Source organism: Schistocerca americana, chromosome 2 (genome assembly GCF_021461395.2).
Source record: "Schistocerca americana isolate TAMUIC-IGC-003095 chromosome 2, iqSchAmer2.1, whole genome shotgun sequence".
Lineage (NCBI taxonomy): Eukaryota > Metazoa > Arthropoda > Insecta > Orthoptera > Acrididae > Schistocerca > Schistocerca americana.
The window spans coordinates 4,220,982-4,240,085 of record NC_060120.1 but is presented as its reverse complement, the minus strand read 5'-3'; the positions used below and the strand labels follow the sequence as shown (position 1 = coordinate 4,240,085).

The following is a 19,104-nucleotide window of genomic DNA, read 5'->3' as shown; positions in this document are numbered from 1 at the left end:
TGCGTCAATCCACGCTAAGTTGGTGGAAGTGTATTAGCAGCAGTGGTTACGTGACACAGACACTTCCAGTGTTGTAAAACAAGTTTGAATGATGCAAAATGAAGTGGCAAACCAGCCTACATGTGATAATGTGTTGCTGAAAGTGATTTTGAACTGCCATAGTATGGTAAATGGAAATGCCGCATGGCTAGGGCCTCCTGTCGGGTAGACCGTTTGCCTGGTGCAAGTCTTTTGAGTTGACGCCACTTTGGCAACTTGCGTGTCGATGGGGATGAAATGATAAGGACAACACAACACTCAGTCCCTGAGTGGAGAAAATCTCCTACCCAGCCAGGAATCGAACCCGGGCCGTTAGGTATGACATTCCGTCACACTGACCACTCAGCTACCAGGGGCAAACCACGGTATGGTGCAAACAGATTATACTTGTAAAGGTCAAATTGTCACAGAAAGATTTTTTTAGTGAAGTCACAGTATGCTGCAAAGTTGAAGAGTCACAGGAAGCTGCCTGAGGGGGTGCTTTTACTCCATGATAATGCCCGAGTTCGTTCTCCGCAAGACAATCCCACATTATGCTTCTTTGGGCTATCAAATTGTGCCTCACCAGTAGCTCCTTCCTGATTCCTCGCATGAAGAAACCACTGCTGGCAGGGATTTTGAGAATGACTAGGTGATTTTTGAGGCTGAACATTTCCTGGACAACAATACTTGCATATTTTTGCAACCAATGTCTATGACAAGTCAAACCCATGGGAAAATTTGGTCTCGGATAATGATTATGTAGAGAAGGACTAACATTACCACCGAGTTTCATTATCACAGCTTTATTATTTCAAGCTGATAAATAAAATTATTTATAAATGCCACTACTTGTTATACATTGTGTAATGAAGCCTTTTTCTGTTCGCACTGTAACACTAAGTATGCTCTCATGATCATTGTATCAGAAATTTTTGTCTTTAATATTAAAACAAGTTTTCATTCTTAAACTCATCTAATTAGATAAAGTATGTGCTCAATGTCTGTTACAATCTTAGTATTATTGCATTTTATAACAAAAACACAGTACATTACAAAATAGCGTGCATTTTGTCCAAATGCATGAACAGTGCACAATGGGAGCAGTGCCGAAATATTTAGTGAGCACTTTAAAACCAATGGCACTGATAAAATTTCCACCTGAAGACCTTTAAACTGAAATGTTTAACAGTCTCTCCGTCGTGCCTTTCTGCACCACAAGGTCTCCTCTTTGTGGTGAATAGCAATCTGTTGTTGGTGTGGCCTTCAGTCAAAGACTGGTTCAATGCAGTTCTCCACGATACCCCATGCATGCCTCTTCATCTCCAAATATCCACTGCAAGCTCCCTTCTTTTAGCCAAGTTGTGCCACAAATTTCTTTCCTGCACAATTCTATTAAGTACCTCTTCATTAGCTACGTGATCTACCAATATAATCTTCAGCATTCTTCCATGGTACAATGTTTTGAAAGCTTCTATTCTTTTCTTATCTAAACTTTCATTTCCATCAACAGCTACACTCCAGATGAATACCTTCAAATTGACTTCCGAACACTTAAATCTATATTTATTGTTAAAGTTCTCTTCTTCAGAAACACTTTTCTTGCCATGCTTATCTACATTTTATATCCTCCCCACTTCACCCATCATCTGTTATTTTGCTGCCCAGAGAGCAAAACTCATCTGCTACTTCCAGTGTCTTGTTTCCTAATCTAATTCCCTCAACATCCCCTGATTTGATTCTAGTACATTCCATCATCATTGTTTTGGTTTTGTTAATGTTGATCTTATATCCTCCTTTCAGGACACTATCCATTCTGTTCAACTGCTCGTCCAAGTCCTTTGCTGTTTCTGACAGAATTACAATGCCATCAGCAAACCTCAAAGTTGTTTTTTTTCTCTTCACTCTGAACTTTAATTCCTACTCCAAAAATGTTTTTGGTTTATTTACTGTACTTGAAGACAAGATTATTGAAATGGAAGAGGACATTGATGATGATGATGATGATGATGATGATGATATGGGAGATATGAGATTGCGAGAACAATTTGACAGGGTGCTGAAAGGCCTAAGTTGAATCGAGGCCCCAATGGTAGAAGGCATTCCGTCCGATTTACTGATAGCGTTGGGAGAGCCAGCCACGACAATACTATTCCATCTGGTGTGGAAGACGCATGAGCATGTGAAAACCCCCAGACTTCAAGAGGAATGTAATAACGCTAATTCCAAAGAAAGTAGTTGGTAACAGGTGTCAAAATTACCAAACTGTCAGTTTAGTAAGTCACGGTTTCAAAATACCAACATGGATTCTTTACAGAAGAGTGGAAAAACTGCTAGAAGCGAACTTCAGGGAAGAGTAATTTGGATTCTGGAGAAATTTAGGAATACACAAGGGAATACTGACCTTATGCCTTTTCTTAGAAGATATGTTAAAGGAAGGCAAACCTACTTTTATAGCATTTGTAAACTCAGATAAAGCTTTTGACAATGTTAATTGAAGTACTCTCTTCGAAATTCTGAAGGTAACGGGGGTTAATATACATGGAGCAAAAGGCTGTTTACAACTTTTACAGAAAACTGCACGCAATTCTGTAAACCAGTGAAGTGCATAACGGAGTTCATAGCATGGTGCCATAAACTTCGTAATAAAAGGAGAAATTCAAAACCATTTTTGGCACTTTCAATGTTTGCCATTTATTGTGCATTTCATCTCTATTCTCAAAAATTCCCAAGCATAATCATAAATAAATTAAAATGTCAATGTGTGGTCCTTGTGCTTGAATTAACAGCCAGGTAATCAAAGGGACAGCAATGTTGGATGAACACAACAGGACTCAAATTCAATTGATTATGTCTTAATGGACACACATCTACAGGGGTGGAGTGGTTCCTGGTCAGGATGGTCAGGAAAGTGAGCATCTGAAGGTTGTTATTTAAACTAAATGAAGTTTTGAAGATGATGTGTCTGTTTACTGCAGATTCAGACTACAATGGAAACCTCCACAAAGGATAGAGATTTCTCATATGCCAATTGCATAGGCAACAGAGGTGAGTGGCCAAAATTTAAGAGAGTTTAAAAAGGAATAGTTACATTTGAGGGGGTATGTGGAATAATAGACAGACTGTGACAAGGTCAGACACCATAAAACTGTCTGCTCTGTAGGAAGACCAAATCATTATTGGGCGATATTTGGATATGCTTGTCTGCAGACAGAGCACATGGGATGGACTGCAGTGACCTTTCCCCCCCATGCTTCCTAACTGGCTATTCGGAGAATGTTTGACTGTGCAGCATTTTAGTATGGGCTCTATATGGCCCTTGGATTTTGAATTATTGATTCAATATGCATATTGTGGTACGTTTAGCTAGCTGGAATGAATGTAAATTAATGAGTCAGGACAGTAAAATTTAATTTCTTGGGGTCCACAGTACAACTGACAGCTGGGTTTGTAAATAGAGTTACTGGGGTTGTTCACTTGTCACCCAGTGACATGCTGCAATTACCCGTTTGTTCCACTACACAAATTTTACCACAAGGAATTGGAATACATAAATATTCAACTCACTCTTATGTTTCTACATCTGGAAAAAGGAAATTCCTTATCGCTGTTCAATATTTTATGGACATGGAGCATTTTGTTGCCAAACAAACAGGGAGATCACATTTCTTACATGTACATACATCTTTCAACAGGTGGTGGAGGAAGAGGCATTCAGTGACTATTAATTCTTTTATGCAAATCTGTCAATTACAAGAAGCAATACTAACTGTCCCATAAGTTTGTCCTGACCTGGAGTTCTGGCTGAACTCCACCAATTTTTATAGACTTCTCAGTTCTTTTCCTTCCCCTTCAACCCCTTTGTCAGGAGGAGCCACAGGCTCTGAACACTTGCAAATTGTAATACTTTAAGTGTGTGTTATCTTGCTGTTGCTTGGTGGCAAGATTTTTAATGTATCCAGTTATATTACAAAAATATTTATTTTACTGGTAACTACAAGTAGCAATTGATACTTACTGTGGATCAACATTAGCAGTAGCTTCATCAAGAACCAGTATCTTGTTGTTCCGGAGAATTGCACGTGCAAGACATATTAATTGTCTCTGACCAACACTGAAGTTGCTTCCACCTTCATTTATCTTCATGTCAAGGCCATCCACTACAGCTTTCAGCTCAACCTGTGCAACACTCAAGTACAATGAGCTTGTATTAGGAGTTTTTACACACACACACACACACACACACACACACACACACACACACACACACACACACACACACACAAAATAAATATGAAGTTACAACCAGGAATGTATTCGTTACAAAGTGTCTTACCTCTTCCAGGGCATTCCATATCTGGTGGTCAGGGAACTCTTGAAAAGGATCCAAATTGTATCGAATTGAGGCTGAGAAAAGAACAGGTTCTTGTGGTATGATAGAAATGCGTTTTCTCAAATCATGGAGACCGATATCTTGAGTGTTTATGTCGTCTATGTAAATAGCACCTTCTAAGTTTGCCAGGCGGAAAAGTGCAGATATAAGTGAAGATTTGCCAGCTCCAGTCCTTCCAACAATACCAACCTGCAAGAAATGACAAATATCTTATGAACAGAGTCCTTCTCAAAGCTAAATTTTAAACTTTGAGTCATGTAATAATAGAGTACTAGACTGTAATGTAAATTAGTCCCAAACTCTGAGCTTGTATATAGTGTAATGGACGAGACTTAATGGCAATATAGAATAATACAATTTACTGCTCAATCTGTTGGCATTGTTGGCTGGGGGGGGGGGGGGGGGGGGGGGGGGGGGGGATGGAGGGAGGGGGGGGGGGGGGGGGATGGAAATGGAGGAGCATAGCGCAGTAAGAAATGAGATGTTGGCAACCCCAGTCTAGTTGGAACGATTTAACAAAACATACAGTGAAATCAAATTTTTGGTAATTGTCAACTGTACCTTTTGACCTGCTTCTATTTCAAATTTTAAATCCTTAAGAACTGGTGGTTCAGCCACAGCATATCGCAAAGATACACCTTCAAATCTCACTGCTCCATGTTGAGGCCAGGTAGGCGGTGGTTTTCTTCCTGAAAATTTTCAAACAGTTTTAATTCTTTACCTCACTCAGTCACGTAGACATTATTAAAGCTGCATCATCAGTTACGCATAAAATAGGTTTAATTGCACTTTTAACACTATCCACAATGCGAGACCTATTTTCTTGTCACTAAGCACAAATAAAAATTTTTGAAGTTCAGTTTATTTATTGACTTTCCTCTGCGTTTTTTGGTTACTGATTATACAGTAGTCTTGTCAGCACAACACTCAAATAATTTGTTTAATTTACAACGTGTGATGGCAAATTTTGGGGCAAACACTCAATAGCTTAATGGAAAATAACTGAACACCTTTTCTGTTCACGTAACTTTCTTTCCACGGACAATACAAGACTGGCATAGAAGGGAGAACCGATAGAGGTACTCAAGGTACTCTCCGCCATGCACCGTCAGGTGGCTTGCCGAGTATGGATGTAAATGTAGATGTTTAGTGGAGCTACAATGATTATGTTATTGTGATTGTTGTCACTGTCATCATCACAAATAAGTATTTACATTTTACTGATACAACAGTCTTTTCCCTGTGGCTTCAAACACATATGCATCCAATTCATATTGAACACACCACCTCCTCCCCTCACCGTATCCTCATCCTCCCACCTCTCTCTGTACCACCTCCTCCCCCCTCTCTGATTATATATTTTTCTATCTTCACCTCCCCTTCTTCCTTTTCTAGTGGCCCACAATTCCTTCTTGCATCTCCCTGTCCACTTCCTCGTTCACCTCACTCTGTCCATCAGCACCTCTATCCACTCAACTTGTAGCCCTGCAATAAAGTAAGCCAATACAACTTCCACACCATACGTATCATGCAGAGCAGCGTACATGTTGGGCCTGGGAAAAAAATAATAAAATAAAATAAATAAATAAATAAAATAAAATTTCTTGCCCCTAACATGTAGGCTTCCCTGCAATTTGGCTGATTTGGCAAGCAGTTACTGTTCCCATACTACATGCCTCTTGTGCAGGTCAGCCTATACACCAGGAGCTGGGAGGCGGAAATAGTTTTCGCCCATATCTCTGTTCCTATTGTAGCTAGGTGGTTATAAACCCCACAGCGCTGATACTCTTGAGACCTGCTATTTCTCGACCCAGTTACAACCTAACTTCATATTTATTTGTGTGTGTGTGTGTGTGTGTGTGTGTGTGTGTGTGTGTGTGTGTGTGTGTGTGTGTGTAAAAACTCCTAATGCTAGCTCATTGTACTTTAGTGTTGCACAGGTTGAGCTGAAAGCTGTAGTGGGTGGCCTTGACATGAAGTTACAACCTAAGTAAAACATTTGACTTGGTGTCACATGACATACTCATCAAAGAGTTAAAATACTATGGCATTGAAGATGATACACCCCATCCATTCAAATCTTATCTAAGCAATAGGTTACAACTTGTATATGCAAATAAGCAGAGGTCAGAAATACTCCCTATAGAAAGAGGAATACCCCAAGCTCTGTTCTTGGACCTTTTCTGTTCATTGTCATTAACATAGATTTATCGAATTACATACCGTGTAACAACATACTATATGACATACTATATGAAATTAATAAGTACAGGAGAGAACTTACAGAGTGTACTGGACAAAAATAGAGAAATGATGCAAATGGCTAATTACTGGTGTCAGGCTAACCAGCTGTGCATAAATCAAACAAAAACAGAAGAAATAATATTTAATCTCAAAGTAACTAAAAATGAAAACAAAACAGTGAAATTACTTGGACTAATCATAGACCAAAAGCTCTCATGGGAAGGACACACCAATTATCTCTGTAGTAAACTAGCACAAGTACTTTTCTTATTGTGTAAATAAAGGAACAGTGTGAGCAAGCAATTGCTACTCCACTCATACTATGCTTTTTTTCATTCCCAACTGCAATATGGAATATTGCTTTGGGGTAACTCCCCAGGGGCTGAATGTATTTTCAGATGGCAGAAGAAAGCAATCAGGTGCATGGAAGGGTTAGCATCCAGAGAGTCTTGCAGAAATTATTTTAAATCTCTTAGCATAATGACAGTGACAAGCATGTACATATAAAACTGTTTAATATATGCCAGAGAAAATCTGAAAAAATTGAACATGAGATGTGATGTGACGTGCATGCACACAGTACAAGAAACAGTGATCTGCTGAACTTGCCTTCCACAAGACTTGCTGTAGTCCATAATAACTGCAAGTACTTAAGCATAAAATCTTTCAATAAGTTACCATGCTCAGCTCGTACAGTACCACTAAATAAATATAAGAATACATTGCAAACCTGGCTAAAAAACAATGAATTCTATACAACTAAATTCTTAGAAACTAATCATCAAAATATATGTTTACCTAAGTTATGAAGAAAATGTTTTGATATTATATAAGCTAGTTATTTACTGTGATTCTTTTCTTATGTGTGTATTTAATTACTGTATAAAACATTGTTTTATGTAATTCTGAAGAAAAGGTCTTTAGTTCCTTTTCTCCCCTTTCTGTAACTATTTGAATATCATGCTGAAACTAAAACCCCCTGTAAACTTTGACGAAGCCAATTGTATGAAAAATACTGAAAGGCTAATAAAAATATTCTATTCTACTTAATATAATAAAACTCAGCTCACCACTACTAAGTAAATCATCCTTGCAATTTTTGAGTGCCTATGGTCTTCTGTGTCAGTAAACATAAATGATAAAAATAAGCTTACACGATCTGAGAATAATCAAGGTAAATGAGAGATACTGGAAATGCTATGGTCATTTTGAGCCACCACAGAAGAAACATAGCGAAGTACTAAGGGAGCAAGGAAATAAGCAAGAATAGTATCAATATTTTGGTTACAGAACAGTGACCAAACGCAGTCATGAAATATGAGCCTACTTGTCAATATTATTTGCATTAATGTTAGTACTTTTCCTTGCAAAAGTAATGGCAGGTAAAGGTCTGAATCTGCAGTTTATGCTTGCTTGTACTGCTAATTGCAGGTAGTTCTGCAAGAATCCAGACAGACATCACTGTGACTGCTTTGGACACTGGCGATTTCTTCTTCGCCTCGCACTTGCACGGCACACGCAGAGAACTAAAAATCACTGATCACTTGTGGAGCGAGGTCCCGGCGTCGAAACGATATCCGATGTGGCCATCGTCAAGAGTCACCACGGCTGCACGTGACTGTTATTACAAGCTACACCAAACATCCGGAAACTCAGCAACTAGCACACCCCAACATGGCAGACAGCGACTGGCGTGGTCGGGCCATCCCACGCTGGAATGAGCCAACCTCCTAACTTCATGAGCACCACTCAGTTAACCACTGCAGAATTAGGGAGTACGATGAGAACATAGATAAACAAAGCGTGAAAGCTAAGCTGAATTACGAAGAGTATGTCCATAGTGTAAAAGACCATGCTCACAGCACTGTTTAACAAATATTTTCATTAGTGTTGAAGCACAATAAAAATGTGTGCTGTGGCAGATGCTCTACTCTCTTTCACTTTCACTATTACAGAATTGAAGGCAGATCATGTTGAAGTGTACGTTATGAAATGTTATGTACTTAAAAGTGCAAAAATAAATAAAAATGTATAAAAATATATGACAGAGACCTAGTTCATTTACATTAGTACAATCAAGTGGAGGGCTTCACACTTAACATGAGGAGCTTTTAGGCATCTATCCTCAGTCTGGAAGTTTAGATGTCTGAAACGTTCTGGCTTAGCCGGCAACAGTGTCATGTAATCTTTAAAGACAGTCTGATGAAATACTGGCAAATGTGACACCTAGCATTGTAACTGCTAACGGAGTGAGTGCATATGTATGTACACAATATATGTGGACCACTACATATTGAATATAACCTATCACTTAGTTTATCACCGTTTGACACACAGAATGTGGTGTTGGCAAAAACTGGCTTTTCTGTGAAGGAAAAAATTAAAGGAAGTTCATTAAGACACACAATGTCAAAACATTGTTTAATTCAAAAGCTTTTGAAACAATTTAGTTGCTGTCATATTTTTAGTTTATTCAGTGGTAACATACACAATAGTGCCAACAGACTTGTTTGCGAACAACTTTTTTCCAAATATTTTTGTTAACAGCAAGCTTTTTTCCTGTTGTGGATCACAATGATTATGTGATGGAAATTCCAGAATGGAATAATGACACTATATTATGAAAAGGATAGATTGTTACTCGCCACATAGCGGAAACGAGTCGCAGACAGGCAGAACAAAAAGACTGCTGAACAAGAAAGCTTTCATCCAAGCTAAAAAGACTGCTGAACAAGAAAGCTTTCATCCAAGCTAAAAAGACTGCTGAACAAGAAAGCTTTCATCCAAACTGAATTGGACACACACACACACACACACACACACACACACACACACACACACACACACACACACACACACACAACACAACACAACACAACACAACCTACCTTTACTGTATGGTTAAATGGTGATGGCATCAGAACTACTCAGGACGATGTCGTTATAAGGAGAAACAAAACTGGCATTCCAAAAATTGGAGCATGGAATGTTGGATCCTTCAATCATGCAGGCAGGTTAGAAAATTTAAGAAGGGAAATGGATTGGTTAAAGTTAGGTATAGTGGGAATTAGTGAAGGTTGGTGGCAGATAGACTTCTGGTCAAGTGAATACAGGGTTGTAAATACAAAATCAAATTGGGTATTGCAAGAATAGGTTTAATAATGAATAAAAAATAGGAATGTGGATAAGCTACTACAAACAACATAGTGAACGCATTTTGTAGCCAACATAAACACAAAGCTCTTGCCTACCACAACAGTACAAGTTTATATGCCAACTAGTTCCACAGATGGAGACTTAAGACATGTATGATAATATAAAAGAAATTATTCAGATAGTTAAGGGAGACAAAAATTTAATAGTCATGCGGGACTGGAATTCGATAGTAGGGAAAGGAAGAAGGAAAAGTAGCAGATGAGAATGGAAGGGGAGTAAGATATGAAAGAGGAAACAGCCTAGTAGAATCTTGCACCGAGTGTAACTTAATCATAGCTAACACTTGGTTTAAGAATCGTGAAAGAAGTCTGTATAAGTGGAAGAGGCCTGGAGACACTGGAAGGTTTCAGATATATTATATGATGGTAAGACAAAGATTTAGGAAACAGGTTTTAAATTGGAATGAACTGTAGATTAAAACTGAAGAAACTGCAAAAAAGTAGGAATTTAAGAAGATGGGACCTAGATAAACTGAAAGAACCAGAGGTTGTACAGAGTTTCAGGGAGGGCATTAGGGAATGACTGACAAGAATGGGGGAAAGAAACACAGTAGAAGAAGAATGGGTAGTTCTGAGCGGCGAAATAATGAAAGCAGCAGAGGATCAAGTAGGTAAAAAGATGAGGGCTAATAGAAATCCTTGGGTAACAGAAGAGATACTGATTAATTGATGGAAGAGAAAATAAAAAATGCCATAAATGAAGCAGGCAAAAAGGAATACAAACGTCTCAAAAATGAGATTGACAGGAACTTCAAAATGGCTATGCAGAGATGGCTAGGGATCAAATGTAAGCATGTAGAAGCATGTATCACTAAGGATAAGATAGATACTGCCAACAGGAAAATTAAAGAGACATTTTGGAGAAATGAGAACAACCTGTATGAACATCAAGAGCCGAGATAGAAAACCAGTTCTAAGCAAAGAAGGGAAAGCAGAAAGGTGCAAGAATGTACAGGGTGGAGAAAAATTGTGTCATGAAATTTTAACCCTAGATGGCTGATGCCAGTAGGAACCAAAACTGGTAATGTTGTTTAGGTCAACAATGCACCATGTTTAAACTACAGAAACATAGCGCCACACTCGCCGATTGTCCACAGAACTGCCCTGTTGCCAAAGGCTCTGGACAACGTGTGACTCAGCAGGATTTGCCTGCAGGAGATCCCACCGTATACAAGGTGGCCCGCACGCTCGGTGGTAGCATGCAAGCCTTCCACTCTGCGGCCCTGGGGGCAAATCCCCCAGAGTCCCGACACATCCATTGTAGTCTCATGATAAGACGTACCGGGATGAAACCCATCAACAACTGTTAGTTCGCTTACAGAATGTCTTTTAAAAATTGTGTCGGCCCTGAAAAACACCTTTTTTGTAAGTAGGACATTGTTTACTTAAAGCAGGTGCTCAAACTGGTGACCCTCTGACATGACACAAGCTTGGTAACATCCAATAGTGTTCTTCCGAAATCTTTGAAAGATCCCTGGCATTGCCCTGATGCAATTGGTAGCATGTTGAATGCGATCCATTAATTCCTCTTTGTTTCTAGGTGGTTCGCATCTGGGTGGGTGTATTAGAACCTTGAAGAGTCCCCACTGGAGAATGTCCAGTGGTGTGAGGTCTGGTAATTGCAGGCGCCATGTCCTATGAGCAGCTCTCCCAATTACCAGACCATCTAAGATTTCATGTAAATACCTACACACAGTGCGACTGTTATTGTGGTTGCCCCATCATGCTGCAACCACATGCATAGCCCTGCGTCCAGTGGTACATCTTCCACTCGGACAGGTAGAGTTTCTTGCAAAAAGTGAAGGTAAATGCCCCGGTAAGCTGATAAGGTAGACGGACTGGCCCAATTAGATGGTCACCCATAATTCCTGTCAAAATGTTGAGCGAAAAATCATTCCTGGTGCCTGTGGATGTATGTGATGTGACAATTTCCCCTTGCCCAGTAATGAACGTTTCGAGTATTGTTAAGGTTATCCTGACGGAAGGCGCACTCGTCAGTAAACAACACAATTGTGGGGAAGTCTGTATATCGCACAACACATCACAGAAAGCACCGGTGAAACCCTAGCCTTTGTTCATAGTCCACCACAGGATTTAGGTCTCTGACAGGGTGGAAATTAAATGGCTTTTGGCTGTCATCCCTCAAAACCTCCCAGACTAACTGATGAGTGAACCCCATGTCATGTCCAGCTTCCAGAGTACTTGTGGGTACTTCCTTGAAGCTTTTGAGAACAGTCACTTCAAATGCAGCATTCCGTCATGTTTGAGGTCTGACAGCATCACCATGCTATCCCGCTAACGAGCCTGTTTCGCCATTTTGCCAGTGAATTGCTGCAAATGTTTCAGGGTGTGGGTAACTTGCTGGGTACCGCAGTCTCGCACCTGTCTGTCTGTCTGTCTGTCCGCGCGTGCTCCAAAGCGAAACTTACGTGTGAATGCTATTGACATGAGGTTGGTTGGGATTAAAGGTACCAGACTGCTACGGTCATCGGTCCCTTTTTCCAAATACTAAAAACACCCACAGAGAATAAAAGTGATTAACAGAATAGAGCACAGACAACACAGAACAAGAGAAAGTGAGACAAAGACCAGACAAGACGAACGAAAAACACACAGAGCATGACGGTGGTTGGCCGACCATAGAAACAAAAAAGAGGAAAAGCCAACCACCAAGAACACATTAAAAACTCAGATTAAAATCAGAGGCTAAAAGCCAGAATCAACACTAAAAAACAAACACTCAGATTAAATGATAAAAAACCCCTGCCCGAATAAAACGCAAAACTAAGTCCACCATGGCAGAGTCATCTATTAAAAGGGCAGAGAGCGTGTCACGCAGCGCAAACGTCTGCCTGAGCACAGATAAAAGTGGACAGTCCAACAAAATGTGGACCACTGTCAATACCGAGCCGCAGCGACAGAGAGGGGGGGGTCCTCACGACGCAACAAGTGGCCGTTGGTCATCCGTGTGTGCCCAATACGCAGTCGGCAGAGGACCACAGACCCCTTGCGAGAGACTCTCAAGGAGGAGTGCCACACAGTCGTCGTCTCCTTGACGGCACGGGTTTTATTAGGGGCAGTCAGACCGCGCAATTCAGCGTCCCAAAGCGAGATAACTTTCCGGCGTAAGACTGCCCTCAAATCAGTCTCCGGAAGGCCAATGTCTAGAGCGGGTTAGCTGGTGGCCTGTTTGGCCAGGCAGTCAACACGTTCATTGCCCGGGATACCGACATGACCGGGGGTCCACACAAAGACCACAGAGCGGCTGCAACGAGCAAGAGTATGCAGGGACTCGTGGATAGCCATCACCAAACGAGAACAAGGGAAACACTGGTCGAGAGCTCGTAAACCGCTCAGGGAATCACTACAGATCACAGGGACTCACCTGAGAAGGAGCGGATATACTCTAGGGCACGAAAGATGGTGACCAGCTCAGCAGTGTAAACACTGCAGCCATCCGGCAAGGAACGTTGTTCAGAATGGTCCCCTAGAGTGAGCGCATACCCGACACGACCAGCAACCATCGAACCGTCAGTGTAAACAATGCCAGAGCTCTGATACGTGGCCAGGATGGAATAAAAGCGGCGGCGGAAGGCCTCCGGAGGGACCGAGTCCTTCGGGCCCTGCGCCAAGTCGAGCCAAAGGCAAGGGCGAGGAACACACCGTGGGGGTGTACGCAAAGTGGCCTGGAAAGGAAATGGAACAGTGAAAACCCTAAGCCCGGAGAGAAGCTCTTTGACGCAGACCGCGATCGTACGACCTGACCGGGGCTGACGTTCTGGCAGATGGACGACCGATCGCGGGAACAGGAGACGATAGTTTGGATGCCCAGGCAAGCTAAAGACATGGGCAGCATAAGCGGCCAGTAAATTTTGGCGCCTGAACCGCAATGGGGGGGACACCTGCCTCCGCAAGTATGCTGTCCACTGGGCTGGTGCGGAAGGCACCAGTGGCAAGTCGTATCCCACTGTGTAGTATTGGGTCCAGCACCCACAACGCAGATGGGGAAGCGGAGCCGTAAGCCAGGCTCCCATAATCCAGACGGGACTGGATTAACGCCTGGTAGAGCCGTAACAGGGTAGAGCGGTCGGCGCCCCAGCTGGTGTGGTTCAAGCGTATCAGAGCATTTAGATGCCGCCAACACGCCTGCTTAAGCTGCTGAATATGAGGCAGCCAAGTCAGCTGGGCATCAAAAACTACACCCAAAAACCTGTGGGTCTCAACGACAGCAAGGAGTTCGTCGGCAAGATAAAGCCACGGTTCAGGATGGACAGTTCGGCGCCGGCAGAAATGCATAACGCGGGTCTTGGCAGCCAAAAACTGGAAACAGTGCGCTACAGCCCAAGACTGCGCCCTGTAGCTGACGTTCAACAGCTGCAATGCCAGTAGAGCTGCAGTAAAGGCAGGAGTCGTCAGCATACAGGGAAGCGGAGACAGAATTTCCCACCACTGCAGTGAGCCCGTTTATTGCGATTAAAAACAGGCAGACACTTAAAACAGAACCCTGTGGCACACCGTTCTCCTGGACGTGGGAGGAACTATATGAAGCCGCGACTTGCACGCGGAAGGTACGATACGACAGAAAATTGCGGATAAAAATCGGCAGAGGACACCGAAGACCCCATCCGTGAAGCGTAGAAAGGATGTGATGACGCCATGTCGTATCGTACGCCTTCCGCATGTCGAAAAAGACAGTGACCAGGTGCTGACGGCGGGCAAATGCAGTACGGATGGCCGACTCCAGGCTCACCAGATTGTCGGTGGCGGAGCGGCCTTTACGGAACCCACCCTGAGACGGAGCCAGAAGGCCCCGAGACTCCAGTAACCAATTCAAGCGCCAGCTCACCATCCGTTCAAGCAACTTGCAAAGAACATTGGTGAGGCTAACAGGACGGTAGCTGTCCACCTCCAGAGGATTCTTTCCAGGTTTCAAAACGGGGATGACAATGCTTTCCTGCCATTGCAACGGAAACTCCCCCGCGACCCAAAGACGGTTGGAAAGGTCGAGGAGGGGTCGCTGGCAGTCCACTGAAAGGTGTTTCAGCATCTGACAGTGGATGCCATCTGGCCCAGGAGCAGTATCAGGGCAAGCGGCCAGGACACTGCGAAATTCCCACTCACTGAATGGAGCATTGTAAGATTCCGGGTGGTTGGTGCGAAACGAAAGGCTCCGACGTTCCATCCGCTCTTTAATGGAGCGGAAGGCCAGTGGGTAATTGGAAGAAGCGGAACTAAGAGCAAAATGCTCTGCCAAGCTGTTGGCAATTTTGTGGGAGGCTGTATAAACTGCGCCATTCAGTGAGAGCGGAGGGACGCTGACAGGGGTCCGATAGCCATAGAGGTGTCGGATCTTGGCCCAGACCTGCGATGGAGAGACACGGAGGCCAATGGTGGACACATACCGCTCCCAGCACTCCTGCTTGCTTTGGCGGAGAAGGCGGCGGGCCCGCGCACGCAGCCGTTTGAATGTGATGGGGTGTTCAATGCAGGGATGTCGCTTGTGACGCTGTAGCGCCCACCGGTGTTCTTTAATCGCTGCAGCGATCTCAGGCGACACCAAGGCACAGTCTGCCGCCAAGGGGACCCAGAGGAACGGGGAATGGCAGATTCAGCGGCAGTAACGGTGCCGGTGGTGACCGATTGAACCACCGCATCAATTTCATCATTAGAGAGAGGCTCAATAGCGGCAGTGGAGGAGAACAAGTCCCAGTCCACCTTATTCATAGCCCACCTGCTAGGGCGCCCAGAAGATTGACGCTGTGGCAGTGACAGAAATATCGGAAAGTGGTCACTACCACACAGGTCGTCATGCACTCGCCATTGGACAGACGGTAAGAGGCTAGGGCTACAGATCGAAAGGTCAATGGCAGAGTATGTGCCATGCGCCACACTGAAGTGTGTGAAGGTGCCATCATTTAAAATCGAGAGATCGAGCTGCGACAATAAATGCTCAACGGTGGCGCCTCTACCTGTTGCCACGGACCCACCCCACAGAGGGTTATGGGCGTTGAAGTCGCCCAGTAGCAAGAAAGGTGGCGGCAATTGGGCTATCAGCGCAGCCAGGACATGCTGCGAGACATCACCATCCAGTGGAAGGTAAAGACTGCAGACGGTAACAGCCTGTGGCGTCCACACCCGAACAGCGACGGCCTCTAAAGGTGTTTGGAGAAGTACAGACTTGCTGTGAAGAGTGTGAAGGACATAGAGGCAGACGCCACCAGACACCCTTTCATATGCTGCCCGGTTCTTATAATAACCCTGATAGCCACGGAGGGCGGGGGTTCGCATTGCTGGAAACCAAGTTTCCTGAAGAGCGATGCACAAGAAAGGGTGAAGGCTGATAAGTTGTCGGAGCTCAGCTAGATGGTGGAAAAAACCGCTGCAGTTCCACTGGAGGATGGTATTGTCCATGTCTGAGAAAAGAGTGACGGGACTTGGAAGGTAGATTACGCCGCTGGGTCACCTGCTGCCTCCAATTGAGCACCGGTGCTAGCGCTATCCGTGGCGTCTGAGGGACCGGCGAGATCGAGGTCCGCAGCGGACGCCAGAACCTCCACCTCGTCCTCAGACGCAGAGCTTGTAGGAAGCGGTGGGATGGGTGCCACCGCAATGTCGTTAGCCTTGGGAACTTTCTTCTTCTTCTTCTTCTTCTTCTTCTTCTTCTTCTTATCTCGCTGTGCCTTCGGTGGTTCAGGCTGGGAGGGCTTCACTGGGTCAGTCTCAGGGACAGACGACAACCGTGAGGCCCTACAACCAGGGACCGGTGGTTGTTTGAGCCACTTGCGGTTGTCTGCTTTTGTACCAGTCGGAACTTGCGAAGGGAGGTCCCCAAGGACCCCTTCCTGGCGAGAGGAGCCGAAGAAGACTTACGCTTCTCCGGCTGGGAAGGGGAAGCTGATGTCCCCGATGGTTGGGGGGGTGTTGCTCCTGAAGTAGATGGAGCAGGAGCAACAGGGAGTTTAGTGCCCCCCACCATCAAGGGGGCAAGTGTGGGCCTTCGACTCAGAGCTGACTGGAGCTGATGGAACTGTAGCAGGAGTGACAGTTGTGGCATAAGAAGATGTCATACGCACCGGATGAAGCCGATCATATTTCCGCTTCGCCTCAGTGTACGTCAGGCGGTCAAGGGTCTCTATTTCCATGATTTTCCGCTCCTTCTGCAGAATCGGACAGTCCGACGAGCAAGGCGGATGGTGCTCACCACAGTTCACACAGATTGGAGGTGGGGCACAGGGATGATCAGGATGGGATGGCCGACCGCAATCGCGACAGACGAGGTCGTAAGCACAGCGTGAAGACATATGGCTGAACTTCCAACACTTGAAGCACCACATCGGGGGAGGGATATATGGCTTGACATCACAACGGTACACCATCACCTTGACCTTCTCAGGTAACGTGTCACCCTCTAAGGCCAAGATGAAGGCACCGGTGGCAACTTGACGATCCCCTGGACCCCGGTGGACGCGCCGGACAAAATGGACATCTCGTCGCTCCAAGTTGGCGTGCAGCTCCATCATCTGACTGTAAAAGGAGATCCCTGTGAAAAATAATTCCCTGGACCATATTTAAGCTTTTATGTGGGGTGATAGTAACAGAAACATCCCCCAGCTTAGTACAAGTGAGCAAGGCCCGTGACTGGGTGGAGGATGCCGTTTTTATCAACACCGATCCGGACCACATCTTGGACAAGCCCTCCACCTCCTCAAACTTGTCCTCTAAATGCTCTACAAAGAACTGAGGCTTTACGGATATAAAGGATTCCCCATCAGCTCTGGTACAGACAAGATACCTGGGTGAATACGTCTCACTTTCATTCAATGCCTTTCATTCCTCCCATGGTGTGGCGAGGGAGGAGAATGATTTGGGGTCATAAACGTTACCTTTAAAATAGCCCTCAAACGCTTAGAAACTGCTGGTGGCTGGCCACCAGCAAGAGAAGATGTGCCACGCTTCACTGCATGTCATCCACCCTGATGCCACCTGCTCCGACCAAGGGCCCTCCCCACGGGCGCCACCCAGCCACAGCAAAAGCCACTGGCAGGATGGCCGTTGCCGGGAGTCCCGATGCCCCAGGGAGATGGGCATCTACTCCTTGGCATACGTGGGGAGTTAACGGCGCAGGCATCAGTAGAGCGATCCCTGTGTTGTCAGGGGGCTACAACCAACAGGGTAGATGGCGGCCCCACCACAACGGACTGGCTACCGTGCTGGATGTTAGGTGACATGTGGTCCATGGTCGCCGTCAGTGCAGAAAATGGCCCTGCACATTGCTTGGCAGAAAGTGCACGCAGGAGCGTATCCATGCCTAAGCGATGGAGAGCGGGCAGGACTGCAATGCAACGACGAATAAGATGGCAAAAGTTCTCAATGCAAGATGGACACAATGCACCAAGTAAGGCACCCTTCCCCAATCGGCTCGCTCTTCGGAAAAATTTTGAGATACGGAGGTCAAACCCGACAGGGGACCATCACATAAGGCCGAAATGTTTGAGACTCCTTTTAGTCGCCTCTGACAACAGGCAGGAATACCGCGGGCCTATTCTTACCCCCGAACCCGCAGGGGGGCTTTTGACATGAGGTGGAGACAAAACAGCAAGACCTATTCGACACATGTGCGTATCACATTGGGGCAGTGATGAGGAAAGGGACATTTGTATGAGTAAATTGATTACCACAGCACTGCCCATCAACAGACAAAAGGCAACAGGGTAATCCCACAGCCAATCTGAGTGCATGGCGCCAAGTTTCCATAGTTTAAAACAGATACGTTGTTGACCTACACAATTAGTAATTTTGGTTCCTACTGGCATCAGCTATCCAAGGTTAAAATTTAGTGACAATTTTTCTCCATCCTGTATAGAGGGTCTATACAAGGGCATTGTACTTGACAACATTGTGGAAATGGAAGAGGCTATAGATGAAGATAAAATGGGATATATGACACCGCATGAAGAATCTGACAGAGCACTGAAAAACCTAAGTTGAAACAATGCACCGGGAGTAGACAATATTCCATTGGAACTACTGATAGCCTTGGGTGAGTCAGCCATGACCGAACTCTTCCATTTGGTGAGCAAGATGCACAAGACAGGCAAAATACCCTCAGACTTAAAAGACAAATATAGCAATTCCCAAGAAAAGCAGGTGTTGACAGGTGTGATAACTACTGAACTATGAGTGTAGTAAGTCACAGTTGCAAAAGACTAACATGAATTCTTTACAAACAAATGG

The 19,104-nt window shown here is 44.4% G+C and overlaps 1 protein-coding gene across 1 annotated transcript in view; it reads right to left on the bottom strand.

Moving 5' to 3' along the window:
- LOC124591504 (ATP-binding cassette subfamily C member 4-like) overlaps positions 1-19,104 on the bottom strand; it is a 257,017-nt gene that overhangs the window by 17,387 nt on the left and 220,526 nt on the right. Inside the window, exons 20-22 of the mRNA XM_047131737.1 lie at positions 4,973-5,100; positions 4,355-4,600; positions 4,037-4,197 (exon numbers count right to left, since the gene is read on the bottom strand). Of these exons, the coding sequence (XP_046987693.1) occupies positions 4,037-4,197; positions 4,355-4,600; positions 4,973-5,100 (535 nt within the window). The remainder of the gene's footprint in view (positions 1-4,036; positions 4,198-4,354; positions 4,601-4,972; positions 5,101-19,104) is intronic.